This window comes from Bombus fervidus, chromosome 7 (genome assembly GCF_041682495.2).
Source record: "Bombus fervidus isolate BK054 chromosome 7, iyBomFerv1, whole genome shotgun sequence".
Classification (NCBI taxonomy): domain Eukaryota; kingdom Metazoa; phylum Arthropoda; class Insecta; order Hymenoptera; family Apidae; genus Bombus; species Bombus fervidus.
The window spans coordinates 6,158,188-6,173,105 of NC_091523.1; the positions used below are offsets into that span (position 1 = coordinate 6,158,188).

Genomic DNA, 14,918 nt, shown 5'->3' on the forward strand with positions numbered 1-14,918 from the left:
TTTTACGCAATGCCAACGAGAAGCTGTTGCAATTGCTTGCTAACATTTTGACTGCCACGCCGAAATCACATGTTTCGCTCAGGACGCCACGGGAGTATTTTTATTATTCAAAGCATATAATGGTAAAATAATAATAAATTGATGATGTAAGACAACATTCTTCCCCAATGGCGACTGTTTACCTTATTGGTGGTCACGGGTGACTACCGTGGCGCTTTGGTAACAGTTGGCAGCAACGTATTATAACAAGGCTTCGTTTATTTCAACAAACCATTCGCATTCGTTATTTCGTCGTAAGCAAAACGTGCAGCATATATTGTTGAAACGTGTAGAAGATATTAGGCTGAAATAGAGATCGGAAAAAAAAATTATGTTTGTGATAAACCAATGGTAGTGGTAGATTACAACAAAGGAAAATGTGCTGTAGATTTATCAGATCAAATGATAGCATATTCTACACCACATAGAAGAACCCTCAAGTGGTGTATAAAATTAGCTTTAGAGTTATTGTTAAATACATTAATTTCAAACGCGATGATACTATAAATTAGCAATAAAAACAAAAATCAAGGTATCAGATTTTAGAATGGCACTCGCAATGCACCTTACACAGTGCCATTCACCAGAGCCGTCAAATATATTTATTCGACAAAGATTGCGACAGGAAATGCGGAAGAAAGAAGGACAAGCGTACCTGGTACGAAAATTTTGCAGAGAGTGTTATAAAAAAATGTTGAACAGTTAGGATCAAAAATTGCTAAGAATCGGACGAAAAAGGTGACCACCTATTGTCCAGATTGTATTGATGAGCCACATTTATGTTTAAAGTGTTGTAACACAGTGCACCATTAGATGCAAGATTTGTTCCCATTTTTTTTTATTAATGTTCCAATAAAAATGTTTAATGGGGCACTCTTTATTTCAAAATACCTTCTATTTCTAACTGTCAATTTTCATTCAATTTTTACAATTGTAAGAAGTTCATCAGATATGACAGTCAAAGTGTTAAGAAAGAAGGAGAATCCTGATGAAGCTGCGAAGTTTCGCCAGTTACATGGAAAGCCTTAATTATAACGTGTATTGTTTCCGATCAGGGATCGTTTACCATTGGTACTTTGGCTGCGGGTCTGTCACAAGTAAGAAAAAGATTGAAGCCACGACGTCTAACAAACTGAAGAATCTCCCGCCAAGATCGCGACGTAACTCATTTTAACATACTGTATATCCTGGTAAGAGCCGATAAAATGTGCAAAAAGTTGATGCTCGGCGAGAGAAAAGTTGGCAACGTTTATCGACAGGTAATGCTTATGGGTATTGATATGCAGTGAAAAATCGAGCGTAACGTAGTATATGTCTGTGAATTCTTGGACCACGAACAGGGCAGCAGTGCAATAGTATTGTTCGCTGGACTAGGTAAAAGTGAGAACACAGATGGATCGCGTCGCTGGATGGCGATCGCACCTTACCGATTTATCGATCAGATAAATATCGTGATACTAAGGCGGGATGCCGAACAGGACGCCACACGTTGGTGTAAACGCGTCGCTAGAAATAGAAAAGTCTCGAGAAAACCGTATTGTGACGGTGCAGAGTGAAGGAAGATGAGAAAGGGCGCAGTTAAAAGGACACACGCACTTTCGTAAGTACGTAGAAGCAGAATCGTTGTTTCAAAGTCTCGTCGCTACGAGAGAAACAAACAAACAAACGATCATGAAAACCATCGAGAAATCACGAGCAAGATGCGATTTTGTTTCGATCGTCGGTTCGTTGAACCGAGAGAAGAAAAAAAGAAATAATAACGACTCATCTCGAGAGATTACAGAAACAACCTAGAGAAAGTGAAAATCGAAGATTTAAAAAGTAGTTTGGAATTGGCCTAGTTGTTCTAAACATCGCTCCAAAGTATTATTTCGATGTCGTACTTAATTTAGGACATAATTCGTGAAAACTGAACCCATGTAAGACAATGGACATTTCTTTGTATTTTAGCAACACTAATATACAGCATAGTTGATGCAGGTGATTGTCGTTGCCCGTGAATTTTCCCTGGCTCGTTTCGTGTCTTTCGCTTGGTCGTTGTTTCCCGTCGAAGCGTTTCGTCAAACCTCGATTTTCTCTCGTTTTCCCATGGTCGTTTTCTCGTTGCGTTTCTTGGCCTGTTTTTGGCCCGAAAGCGTATAAATACCATAAATTGATGGTAGATAAGGTTAATGTACCGAAAGAGCCGATCATGTCGTTAAAATCACGTTTCGTTCGAACGCCATTTGGAAACACGTTGTGGGATTGCGCCTGCAGCAGCGTTTTCATTGTTATCGCGATTCTATGGCCCTTTATACAAGGATTCGCCTGTTATTGTTCTTTTTCCTCTTTACAGAATAGCTGCGTTTAAACGGCATGAATAAAAGGTGTCTTTTGTTTTCTTTTTTCGTTTTTCGCTTTCCCTATGTTTAGCCGATTTATATGAAGAACAGAATTTGCCCTATATTCTCACGGTTCAACGACCTGATATTTTTTTACAGACTTGTATCGAAATTCGATGAACGCTATCACTCGGCTAACGTAACCAGTCAAAGTTAACCTTCTCCAGTGACTCTACGTGATTTCTTCCACCCATGTGATACACATGGCCGTAAGTGAATTTGAAAGAAAATGATGACCGAGAGAAAAAACGAAGGGAAACGCAAGGAGAAAGAGGCGCACGAGTCACCGTGCCTGAATTTTCTTCCGATTCTAGCGATTCACGTTCCGCACCTTCGATTATGTACTTTGCTCCGACTGCGCTCGTTCACCGTGTACGCGTTTGCCTACCACGAGAAATCTGCCCTCTTTACTTTAAGGCTTTGGAATCCGTTGGACACTGGATTTTTCCAACGTGACACCGATCCGACACCGATGGGGAAAATTAAATCGGATTCTTTCCTACCTCGCTTAGGGTTTCCGATTGGATCGCGACGATCGTATCGATGCCGATGGCTCGTGATTCGTGACTCGGTCGACGTAAGAGAAGAGAAAGTCGGGGCAGCGTGGCGCTACCATAATCGCGCGGGGAAACGAAGCCGACGCTGGTTGGTGGTGTCCACGATGCTGCAGGGAAGTAAGTCTTGATCCACGGCTCGTCTCGTGTCTCTCGAATCTGGAAAGTAGGCCGAGCCACGCCTAACGGTGACTCGCTCTTTCAGATGCGTATAGCGTACCTTTGTTCGCGTTGCGCTGCACTTCTCCCTCCTGTTCGACCGATCCTTTACCACCGTTTTGCGAAATCTACGGTCGCGCGGACGAGAAGTCGCGTACCGTCGACGAGCGATTCTTGTCGAAAACGATCATCCTTGTTTCAGGGTTGACGCGGTTCGACACGCACCCGCCCGACAAGTTAAATTCGATATCAGATTTTACATTGTACGATTTTTGATTCGCATGGACAAATCTCGTTATACCGATAGCATTTGTCACGAAACAGTTATAAAAGGGAGAATATAGAACTGTGACAAGTGTGATCGATGTGGAATCCTTGAGCGGAAATTTTGAATAGTAAGCGCGAATTCAGATACGACAAATGAGTGGTAGGGCTGATTTTGCACAGTCGAAGAGTGGAAACGAGATTAAGCCGTACATTTTACGCGCGATATACGAAATGGCTGGTACAATAGTTGGCGGCGCGTTGTTAGATACGCTGCACGATTCAACGAAAACCTTGTAGGTATAAGTACCTACATACGTATGCATAGGTGTACATCCGATTTGCCACCTAATCGCGAATGTATTCGAAGTCGTCGCAGAGCAGCACTGGCTGCTGCGAAAGCTGGGGGACAAATAGAAGCTTGAGCTGGCGACCTCTCTGCATAATGCATACCATCGTCGCCTTCTTCATCGTCGTTGCCGAGCTCGTTCGAGTCGGCAGCGGTCTTCTACCGTTCCTTCGTTAGCCTTTTAGCTTGCCTGCCGCCTTCCTTCTCCTCTCCATTCTCCTTCCTTCCCCTTCCTTTCCCTTCCTTTCCCTTCCTTTCCATTCCTTTCCATTCCTTTCCCTGCCTTTCTCTTCCTTCCTCGATTGCACCGTCTCGGCTGCTATCGTTGGCTCAGCTGTGTAAGAAGTCGCGCGTATAACTTCTTTACGAAAAAGAACAATGATATGTACCGGTGTTTCTTTTTGTAACACCGTTTCATCCACCGCAGCTAGCGTTTGTTAAGAACTGGCATTTTTAACACGATTGTGCGCAAAACTTGTTCTTACGACGGTGACAAACAAGATGTTCTCGGTCATTCAAATATCGCGAAAAAATGAAAATTCTTTGCAACTTTTGCAACGCCGTACCTAACCATTTCCTACCTTGACGAATATCCGTTTCTTTCCTCTTCTTTTACTAAATCGCGGAGAATTAACACTAGAACTACCGATAGTCAACACGAAGCTATTTCTATCAAAATGACTGATCTTTAAAAAATACGTAATAATAGAATATTTTTATATTTATTGATTTATTACTTTCTTACAGAAGCAATTTCATGTTATGTAGTACATCTTTGGTATTATTAATCCATCTGGGACCATGATCCCTAAACGATGGTCGACACATTTATAAAATTGTACAACCAGTCGTTTTGACTGGTGTGATATTTCTAGTGTTAGCATCTAGCGATCTAGCGATCGATCCGGAATTTTCCTGATAACTGATATCGTCATATCGAATGATACGCAGTACAAATTTTAAAAACGTGTGCGAAGTTGTACAAAACAAGGAAATTGGTTAATTGGGGTTCGATAAACAGATCGCAGGAGCCTTTTACACTTTGACAAGTACCAGTCATTTTCATTGGTATTGGTATAAGTAGCCTTGATACAAAATTATTTTCAGTCTGAATACATAAAAAACAAAATAAAATTTATTATATTATTCCTTTAGTTATCGTTGCGAAAGTCATTACATCATTGTGGAAAAAAATATAACATGAAGTGAGAATTTTATAATAGAATTGTAAAACCAGTCAATTTGACTGGAGTGGTGGTTCTAGTGTTAAAACGCACGCGTTAGTATCGTGGTCTGATGTCTTTGTTATTGCTATTTTCGTTAATGTTATTATTGGTTCGTTTTTAGGGATTTCCGTATCTCAAATTCAAATTTGTTCCGTCGGGCTTGTTCCTTTCTCAAACGCAAACGGTTTGTTTCTATTTTTTCAGGAATGACGATCGGAGCGGCGATGACGAGGATTGAAAGTTACCGTTGACTCATAGGATACCCTGCAGGGCCACTCGCTACCAAAATGAGCACATCCCTGCGAATTTTGGCACTGATCAGCTTAGTTGCGCAGAACGTGGCTTGGCCGCAAGATCCTGTTCCTAGGCTGCATGTCAAACATCGTGAGTAACTTTGCCTGCATAAGCGTGTAACAAAAATCGTGTTATTTTATATAAAAAGCGATTGTTCGTCTTATACCGGTGCTTAAGCACTTTGAAAAAAGGGATGGAACAACGTGCTATTTAGCCAGACGCATTTTTATCGAATAACGTCGTTTAACATGTAATGTATCGCTAAATTCGGTTCGTCGTTCGCCTTTGCGTGCGAAAATTTAATGAAACGAAGCCACACACTCACCACGCTATTTTATACCTGTATCGAATTATTAAATTGGTCCCGCCCGACATTTTAGGATATATGTATGGATATGAAATTAAAATTAAATCAAAGAGCTATTGCCAAATGGATCTTCCATGCATTTTACGCAAACGCGCGTCGCGCATTCATTGTACGTCATTAACTGCGATGCTGGAAATAATCGCGCGTCGCAATTTACTCTCTGTAGAAACGATCGTCTGCAACCATTCGCTTTCTTTTTCTGCTTTTCCCTTCTTCTTCTTCTTCCGTACCCTTTTCTTTGGCCGAGTTTCTTATCATTTGTCGATCGAGTAAATGCAGTTCAACTAAAAGATGTTCTTTCGGCTGGATCCGAAAACGCCGTTTCACGCCGCGGAAACGCAGCGAAATTAATTCCATGGATTAACGGCCGCGTTCCGTTATCCCAAGAGATTTCCGTTGAATTCGTTCTACTTAATTACTATAACGCGCGACAGATTATCGGGAACAAGAAGGCACGTTCTACGGTGAATTCGATGGAAAAGCTTGCTTCGACTCGTCCTCCTCGTTCTCTTTTGTTCCTAGTTCGCGGCCGTCTTTCATCCGCCGAAATCTAATCTTTGTCGCGTAAGAACTACGGTAGAAACTAACAGCGGCATTACGATGACCGATGAATCGATGGCAATGAAATCGGTTCGTTCTCCATTCCGTTGGTTCGCCTTCCTTCAAAAGTTAATTTATCCCTCGTTTTTGTCCACGTTCCAGTCGTAGTCTCTCGATACGGTTGTTTGCACGCGCTAGCTTACCGAGAACAATAACGCACCGTTCCATGGCAATTCGCCGATAAGAAAAAGTTACTTCTCTCGTATCTCGCCCGATTCCGGCGCTTCTTTCACGCGGATCTTTTCACACGGGAAATTTCATTTCCTTCGCGCGAGATAAAGACATCGGTGACGGCGAGCACCAGCTCGCTAGAAATCACACGTTTACCGGTCGAGTGCAACCGATCTGTAGGTGAACGCGTCGAAGGTTATCGCCACGTGATCAAGAATCCTTTAGCTGGAGGAGCATCGTCGAAAGAGAACGACGGCCAGAGGAAGGGCGAAGCAGAACGCTTGTAAAGGGACTAGGCGGGGTAAGAGGAAAGGAATTGTACACAGAACATGTAGAGATACGTCGTGCATTGTCGCCATCATCGTCGTCGTCGTCGTTGTCATCGTCGGTTGTTGTTGTTGGCTGTGTCCCGTCGCAGTCGATTCAAAGGCATTTCCGTGCGACATGAGCACGCTTTCGCCGCACCTGTGGATTTGGCGGCCTCGCACCACGCCACGCCACGCCACGCCGTTCCGTTCAGTTGTGCAAGTGCCATGCCGGCATTAAACGCAACATGCCGATAACGCTTCATCCGGCTAGAGACCGGGATAAACGTCGAGCGGATGTCGATGGAAAAGGATAAGAAAGAATCGGGGAAGCGTGGGAAAAAATCAAAATACATTAGACGCTGTCGGATGTTTGAACATGTTTGTCATTGCTGGCAAGTACAAAGCGTCGGTGAGAAATTAATAGTTAAACGATATTTTCATCTGGCCTCTGTGTATTTATTTCACGGTAGTTTACGTTCTGTAGTTGGTAGGACTAGTTCGTTTCTATAGTTGGTGGAAGAGGTAGTATTATACAGTTGGTTGGAGCAGCTAGAAGATTACGTTACCGAGAAGTAACCAGCTGCGAGACAAATACCTCTCGTTTGTGTGCTTAATCCACACGTTCCAAACGAATAATCCAATTCGTTTAATCTCTGTATTTTCATGCTTTTAAACGATTGACTAGCGCTCTGGCTAAAACTCTAATTGCTTTGAACGGTTAATTTAAATAGAGGAAGGAGAAGCGATTGGAAAGATCTGCATAGGATTGTTAGCAAGTGCAAAGTAAACTAACGATTGCCGAAACACGTAACTAGAAAGTAATCTATCTCGAAATGATATCCTTTCTCGTAGAAACTGCGACAGACGTAACTAAACTTATTTTTTGAAATAAATTTATCCAGGTATTTTTACCGCGCACAGTGATATATAACAGCGCAAAAACGTTGGAAATGCCGCAATAATCGGCATATCGGGTGATTTGATGAAAGCAGAGACGTTACGCGTGTGACACGAGCGACTGGTTAATAGAATGAGACAAGGAAATTGAAAACGAAAATTCAAGTCGAAGACAATGAAGTGGAAAGAGGCAGAAACGTAAGGGGATGGAACAATAGTGGGACAGGTGGGGAAGGGAGGGCAGGTGGTCGGCGAGTTTAACGACCCTGCGAAATCCGCGAGTGAATCTGCCTCGAAAGCTTCGAGTCGAAGCTTTTGACACGGATCAAATATTGGCGTGTGTCGTGTCGATCGACGCGGCCACCGCGTTGGTCCGCTTTGGTAAATCCTATTGAGTATTCAATTACGTCGGGAACGACCGGGATACATACGTAGTTGGCTGACTCTAGCTCGGTTCGGATGAAATTGGACGGCCGTGCCGCGTACAAATCCACGGCATGCGATCGTGTGCTTCGTGCTTTCGGATGCATTGCTCCAATTGTGTATATGTATATTATGAAAATATATTCACGGATAGTCGGACTATATCTAGGGCAGAATTTTAGCAGTTTCTTATGCCTTTATTTAAGAGTTTCTTTTTGGGTGAAGTGTAGAGTTTAGAGGAAACCGAGAACGGTTGGATGAAAGTCAAGTAGCATGGACTGTTCGTCGCAAGGCCAATCCGATGTTTTTTCAAATGTTGAACAAGTTTCAAGTAAACAGCTTTTTTAAAGTACTTTTGGAAAGTTGTGGTTACGAGACTAACTTTTTACAATACCTGACTTTGTCGTTTTAACAGTTGCCACGCACACCTTACTTTTGTGGATTCCTCCAATATTTCCAGGCAAATAGTTGCATGTAATAGCAATTTACATTGAACCTGTGAGTATTACATTCAATGAACAGTCGTAAATATTAGCTACGTTATACACAAGTTACGTAGAACTATCTAATTTTCTTTCGCTCTAGCGACAGTTCTGTAGATGTTTCAATAATTCTATGAGAACACGTCTTTTCGCAGATTGCGAGGAAAGAAATAGTGGGGCTAAAAAACGCTGATTTTTCGCTGAGTCAAGTTACACGATGCTAATTACCGACGATATTGCAACAAGAATTTCTTTACATCTGAAGTTAGTGTTGATAATTGTGAATCTTAATTGCCGAAATAAAAGTAAAGGAACACTAAGATTACACTTAGAATTTATCCTAAAATAGTTTTAGATTTATTTAATAAACGATTCGCAGGATCTTCGTCGATATACATTTACACGCGTCGCAGCACTCTCTCTCTGTCTCACCATCTTCTATGCTAACGGAACAGTTGCATTCATCTGTGTTTTGAGACGCTGTGCATACACATACTTCCATACACTCATATTCGCATACGTATGTCACTACTACGCGGCTAATCTAGTCTAGCACACAAAATTATACATATCTTAATAGCTAGAAATAAGGTATCTGCGAAAAGAGGAGGCAAATTGGTCGCAGGAACATGTACTGGCCGTGAAGGTAAAAACATGGCATTCGATTTATCGGCGTATTCTCGTTTCATCGGAAGACGGGAACAAGCGAAACGCGGTACAGTGGTGCAAGATTGAGCGAACTGACGACGCTGCGAGTGAACAACCGTGAGGGAATAGAATATATTGTCACACTTGGTACACGTACATACAGGTAGCGTTCATTGCAGCGGGAATCGGATGTAATAATATGACGGTATGTAGGTTAGCCATTGCATCGTAACCAAGGAAGCCATACACTCGAGTGGCTTTTGCCAAGAGTAAGCTCGTTAGGACTCGGAAGAAGTTTGTTAAGCTGCTAGAACGCGCGCAGTCGTCAATGGTCGTCCGAATATGCGGCTGTTGCAGACTTATACAGTCATCTCTGTGTCTATATCGCTATAACCATTTCCGATCATGATCGTGAAAGCATCTTAACTAGCTTTCATTGGCGCGCGAAGTTACACAGCATCGGTACATTTTGTATCTGATCTCGTCGAAACGATCGTTCGAACAGCACCGGTACATTTTGTACGCTTTTCGAGACTCTCTGGTGTAAGATTTTTCTTCGTGTAGAACGAAATTGTACTTAATACTTAGCCAACTAAATAGGGAGATCTCCCCTCTGTGAAGAAGGAGAACGGAGATCTCGCTTTTTGACTTTAGTAACGCGTTTTCCTTTTTTTTTTTTGTTGTTACTATCAGTTATCGTTTACCTGGAATTGTTTCCAATTAATTGCGCCACTTTTCTGCTTTCATAAAGTATAGTGTATAATAGAATACAGCAATTTAGTGGTGTTAAAATTAATTAAGAAGTTACATTATAGAATATATAGAACGATAGCACACTGTAAAAAAATATTAAAATGCATTATGAATTTTTAATTTTACGTTCAAGTCATGTTATTTATCTTTAGTCATCTTTAACACTAGAACTATCATACCAGTCAAATCGACTGGTTCTACAATTTTATAAACGTGTCAATCCTCGTTCAGAGATCATGGTCCCAGATGGATTAATAATACCAAAAATATACTACATAACATGGAATTGTTTCTTTAAGAAAGTAATAAATCAATAAATACAAAAATATTCTATTATTACGTATTTTTTAAAGACCAGTCATTTTCACTGGTTTTGCTACAAATAGCTTCGTGTTAATATCGGTAGTTCTAATGTTAATGTTTTTAATTTTATCTAGATTTTTTAATATATACTTTTAATTTTGATGTTTTGTATAAACAATATGTGAAATCGTTAAATAAAATCATTACCGCAAAATAGAATTAACCATTTAAATAATTTTTTGACTTCTTTGTTCTTTAAGTAGTGAATATTAGTCCTCGATGCTTAGGAAAAATGCACGGTGAAAACGTATAGCTCGTTGTGACACGCGCCATTGGCTAAATGTTAACACAAGAATGTCTGCGAAAAGATGTGCACGCAACGCCGAAGAAAATCTCTGGCAGAATTGCAAATAAAACGACATTACCAGTGTTCTATCGTTAATTGGAACTTGCGCATTTCTCTAACGAGTGTCTTTTCGCTAAGAAATTAATTCAACCGATTGTCTTTAAACTTCTGGTTTCTGAATTTGTAAAGGGGTTGAAGTTTCTAGGAGTAGACCAAGTATAGAGAAGCGTAGTTAGACATGGTAGTTTGCATTCACGAGGTATTGTATTTGTTCGATGTTGGAAATTTGTGACGGTGATACGGCCGTTAATCATTGATACATTCATCAATGTAAATTCAAGCGAGATATTAATGCACGTTTGCGGCGCAGTCAAACTATCGTGCAACTAATGGAACTGTCTTCGAACGTGATTCCAACAATAGTTAAATATTAACGCAATCAGCCATAATAATCGGCCCCTATCTTTGCTTGTGACAACGGTTTTACCTACCGCTCGAATCTCCACGACATTTCTACAGGTGTACATTTGAAACGATGTTATGTTATTTAGACGAGTAAACGTTCAACGTGTATGTTGTATTCGCATTTCGATAAAATGGCGCGTGATTCGTATTAGAACATCTGTAAGCAAGTGGATAGTCGAACAGAACTGGCGCGCGTGGAATGATTTTTTTATCGTTTCGCAAAAAATGCTTCCGATATTTATTAACGATCTCGTGTAAACGTGCTCGACGCAAACGTCGGTCGAGAGTTTTACTCCGCGCGTGTATGTTTATAAGTACACATACGCTGGCTGAACGAGTATGACGCATGGTACAGCTACAACAGGAACATTTATCCTCGTTATCCAGGGCCAGGCTCGCGCCAATATCGAGAATGGAAAGGTGAAACTACCCTGGTGTAACGTTGAATGGTCACACCTTTCCACTGGAACTCGTCCTATAAATGCATTATCGTTTTGCAAATCTTTTCGCCAGTCTCTCCCCGCGGATTTTCTTGCAATGCTACGGAACGTATTCCTTCTATTCCGTACAGTGTACGATATTTCCGTCTAAATGGCGCAAGAAGTCGTATTTTAAAATGTAAGTCAGCACGACGACGGTTTATACGAGCCGTACAGATGTTTATTCCGATGCAATTCAGCTGCATGCATACACAACGCGTGACAGAACAGGTAGCCCGCTTCTATTAACTGTTCTTGTGTGTAGCGAGCATAACGACCGCGTTGGGTATCTGGACTCGCTGTTTATTTATAGTTGAAATTCAGGTACAATGCCGTCGACATGCTCGAGATTTTAACAATTATTATCTCGGCGTACAGGCCGAGTTAATTCATTCACGGACCTGCCGCGTCGCTCGCTCGTTCGCGCGCGCGTCTCTGTGTGCGTGTGTCACGTTAAAAAAGAATAGAAGCAGCCAGCAATATAATTAAATTCTTCGAATCTTGCGTGCAATTCGGAATAACAGATTTAGATAACGCGGTGCCAGATTACCATTGAAATTATAATCAGACTTTAATTAGTGGCGAATGGCTCGCGCTATGTAACCACGTATCGATCGCCAATCGTGTGATATTTAAATCCGAGCGGAATTCTTGGAAAAATGGCATTCATGGAATCGTACATTGTACGTTCTCTCGACTAATCCGGAAATAGCATAGTGATCGATGGCAACCGGGCTAGCTTCGTATTTCTACTTACTAGTTAATCTTTCGTATCGCGGTTTAAGATCTCCATCGGAACAGGACCTGATCTGACAGAAGTTCGCAAGTTCTAGCAAGTTACACATGGCTCGTACATCTGCAAATCCACTTTCCTACCGATTCGTATACCCTGTTATCATAACTCGTGGGCTACGTGTTCCGTTTCGCTAAGGAATATCGTCGATTTCGTTTGCCAATAGCTTTTCCACGTAATTACGATGTTAGTTGAACGTTTATCGATCGGAGAAGTCATCGATTTTAATTATTCCTTAACTATCGATGAATCTATAATTTCTAGAGTGCAGAGATAAATTTGATAGCGGATACTGTTGGTCGCTAGGCTGTTATTCTTTCCATTTCGCAGCCTATTTTCGAGTATCTATTTTTGCAAACAAGTGGCAAAAAATATCGAGAACGAAAGAAACGGTTTGCGAGTTTCAAACGATCGCAAGGAGACTCTGGCGAAGCTGATTAGATCCGATTTAACTAGAAACGTTAGCCGAACAGAGTGGTAACGAGATAGCGATTATCATCGAAAGGGACCGACCGCATCGTGATTTCCATTTGCTTTTTGATCCGGTCAACTTTGACCATTAACAAAAGCGAGCACGGAACTACGAAGATTCGTTTCGCTAGATTAAGTTATCTCTATGTAGTTAGAGAGTTGATTTAGTAGCTGGAATCGTTGAAGTGGTAGCTCCGTTTAATAGTATCTAAATAATAGCATTTTCTGCCTCAACTAAAGTCTTACGTAAAATGAAAGTGGCAACGAGATGGTAATTATCGAAACTGTGTACTAGCTTTTATCAAAAGCTTTTAGGGCTTTTATTAAAGCTTCCAGTGCAATCTTGCTAACGGTTTTAGTGCTCTCACCTACGGATAGTATCTTACGCGCATATTCTCCTATAGTTATAACAATTATCGATATTATTTCAACAGGAGTTTTTTTAAAACCTTTATTTGTTTGCCATAAAACGTGGAAAGGTTTTTATCGATACGTGGATACTTTTAAATTGGAAATATAATATTCTGCGAGCAAAATGTCAGTAGAATTAACGATTAGTTTTATTATTTATAGGAAGATACGTCACGGAGATATTTATCGACTGGAATCGTTTTAACGCTACTAATTCAGTTTTAAAAGCTCTTTTTCACTATCAACGATTTATGGGCAATTTTTTTCGTTACCAACAAAATTATTTCATTCTATTATATTTGCAAACTTTAAAATATCGGCTTTATGCCGAAATTACAAAGCGTCACTGCAACTTTTGTTCGCGCAAAAATAAATAAATGAAAAATTTGTTTAACAATATACATATTATCTTGATTATCCTGAGATATACCATGCAGATGGTTAAATTAACCGTAGACCGAATTGTCACGTAATTATTTTTTACCGACAAAATCACAAAGCCGAAATTTCACGCGATACAACGACATGGAAAGGTAAATGATTGAATTTTTCGATGCCGAAAGGTTCGTACGCTAGGTATCTAGGCACTTCATCTCGAAATTTTAACGCACTCGACCATCAGCCGTATCTTTAGGATCAAAGGTACGCCGAGTTTTGCTTAAGTCGTTGTTGCAACGAGCTTTCATTGTCAAATAAATAATAAATACGACCGCGATGATCGCCAATTATACATAACGTAAATATGGTTGATTCTACAGAAATGCGAATTATTTGGCAATGATTTCGTTCATACACTGTTTTGTTCAATTTACGAATCGTAACAAGCTGTAATTTTATGGACAGAGGATATGCTATCAAAGCGTCAACGATGTATACCTTGTAGAAAATCAACTTTGTCAAAAAACTTGCCAACTCTGTACGAAACTATATCTAGCGAGAAAAAGCTGTCTGTTCCATAAAAGATTCACATTCGGCTAGAGCTTACGCATTGACGGTCAACCGCCGCGGTGTTGAAGCGGAAACGATCGAGTTTTCCAAGTTGAACGAAGCAACGATTTCTATGGATAAAAGAAGGAAAGGAGGGAGGCAAAGGGAGAAAAGGAGAGAAAAGGAAAGTAAAGGAAAGAACGGTTTTCGAAGTGATTGATCGTCCCGCGAGAACGACGCCGCTTTCGTCCTGTGAGCCGCCCTGTGAGCCGCCCTGAGAGCCGTCCGAGCGATCGTCGCGTCGCGTCGCGCCGCGTCGCGCCAATCCATGACCCGCACACGTTTCAGGACGCCGTTTCGACGGATAGATTTATTAATGTCCGGGGATAGAATTCTCCGGTGGCAGGACTGACGGGAAATCAATAAGACGCTGCCGTGATAACGTTATATTAAGAATAAATAACGATTTACGAGCAGCTTAGCCGTGGAGTTGGCGATCGACCGATGGCAATAGAAAAAGGCAGACATTCACGTTCCACGACGATCGTCAAGCGTATTAAGCTACTTTTTCCTTTTTTTTCTGTTTTTTTTCTTTTCACATATATGACATAGGCGCGATATATGCGTGATACCGAGGCTGGAATTTACCGATAATCAGCAAGCAATAGGAAATCGATCGATCGGTAACGACAAAAGAGGCTATAACGAAAATAAATATGTATCGACGGAAGAAAATAAAGTTTGTAGTGTTAAGATAGTGTACTTGGAAGCGAAACGACGGGACCATGTTAACACTAGAACCACCACT

General features: G+C 41.1%; 1 protein-coding gene across 3 annotated transcripts in view; it reads left to right on the forward strand.

Annotated features, from left to right (window-relative positions):
* The window catches only part of LOC139989066 (semaphorin-1A), a 368,578-nt gene that overhangs the window by 28,255 nt on the left and 325,405 nt on the right, over positions 1–14,918 (forward strand). For all 3 annotated transcript variants that reach the window (XM_072006980.1, XM_072006978.1, XM_072006979.1), the window contains exon 2: positions 5,177–5,356. In XM_072006980.1, coding sequence (XP_071863081.1) covers positions 5,260–5,356 — 97 coding nt within the window. In that variant the 5' untranslated portion in view covers positions 5,177–5,259. The remainder of the gene's footprint in view (positions 1–5,176; positions 5,357–14,918) is intronic.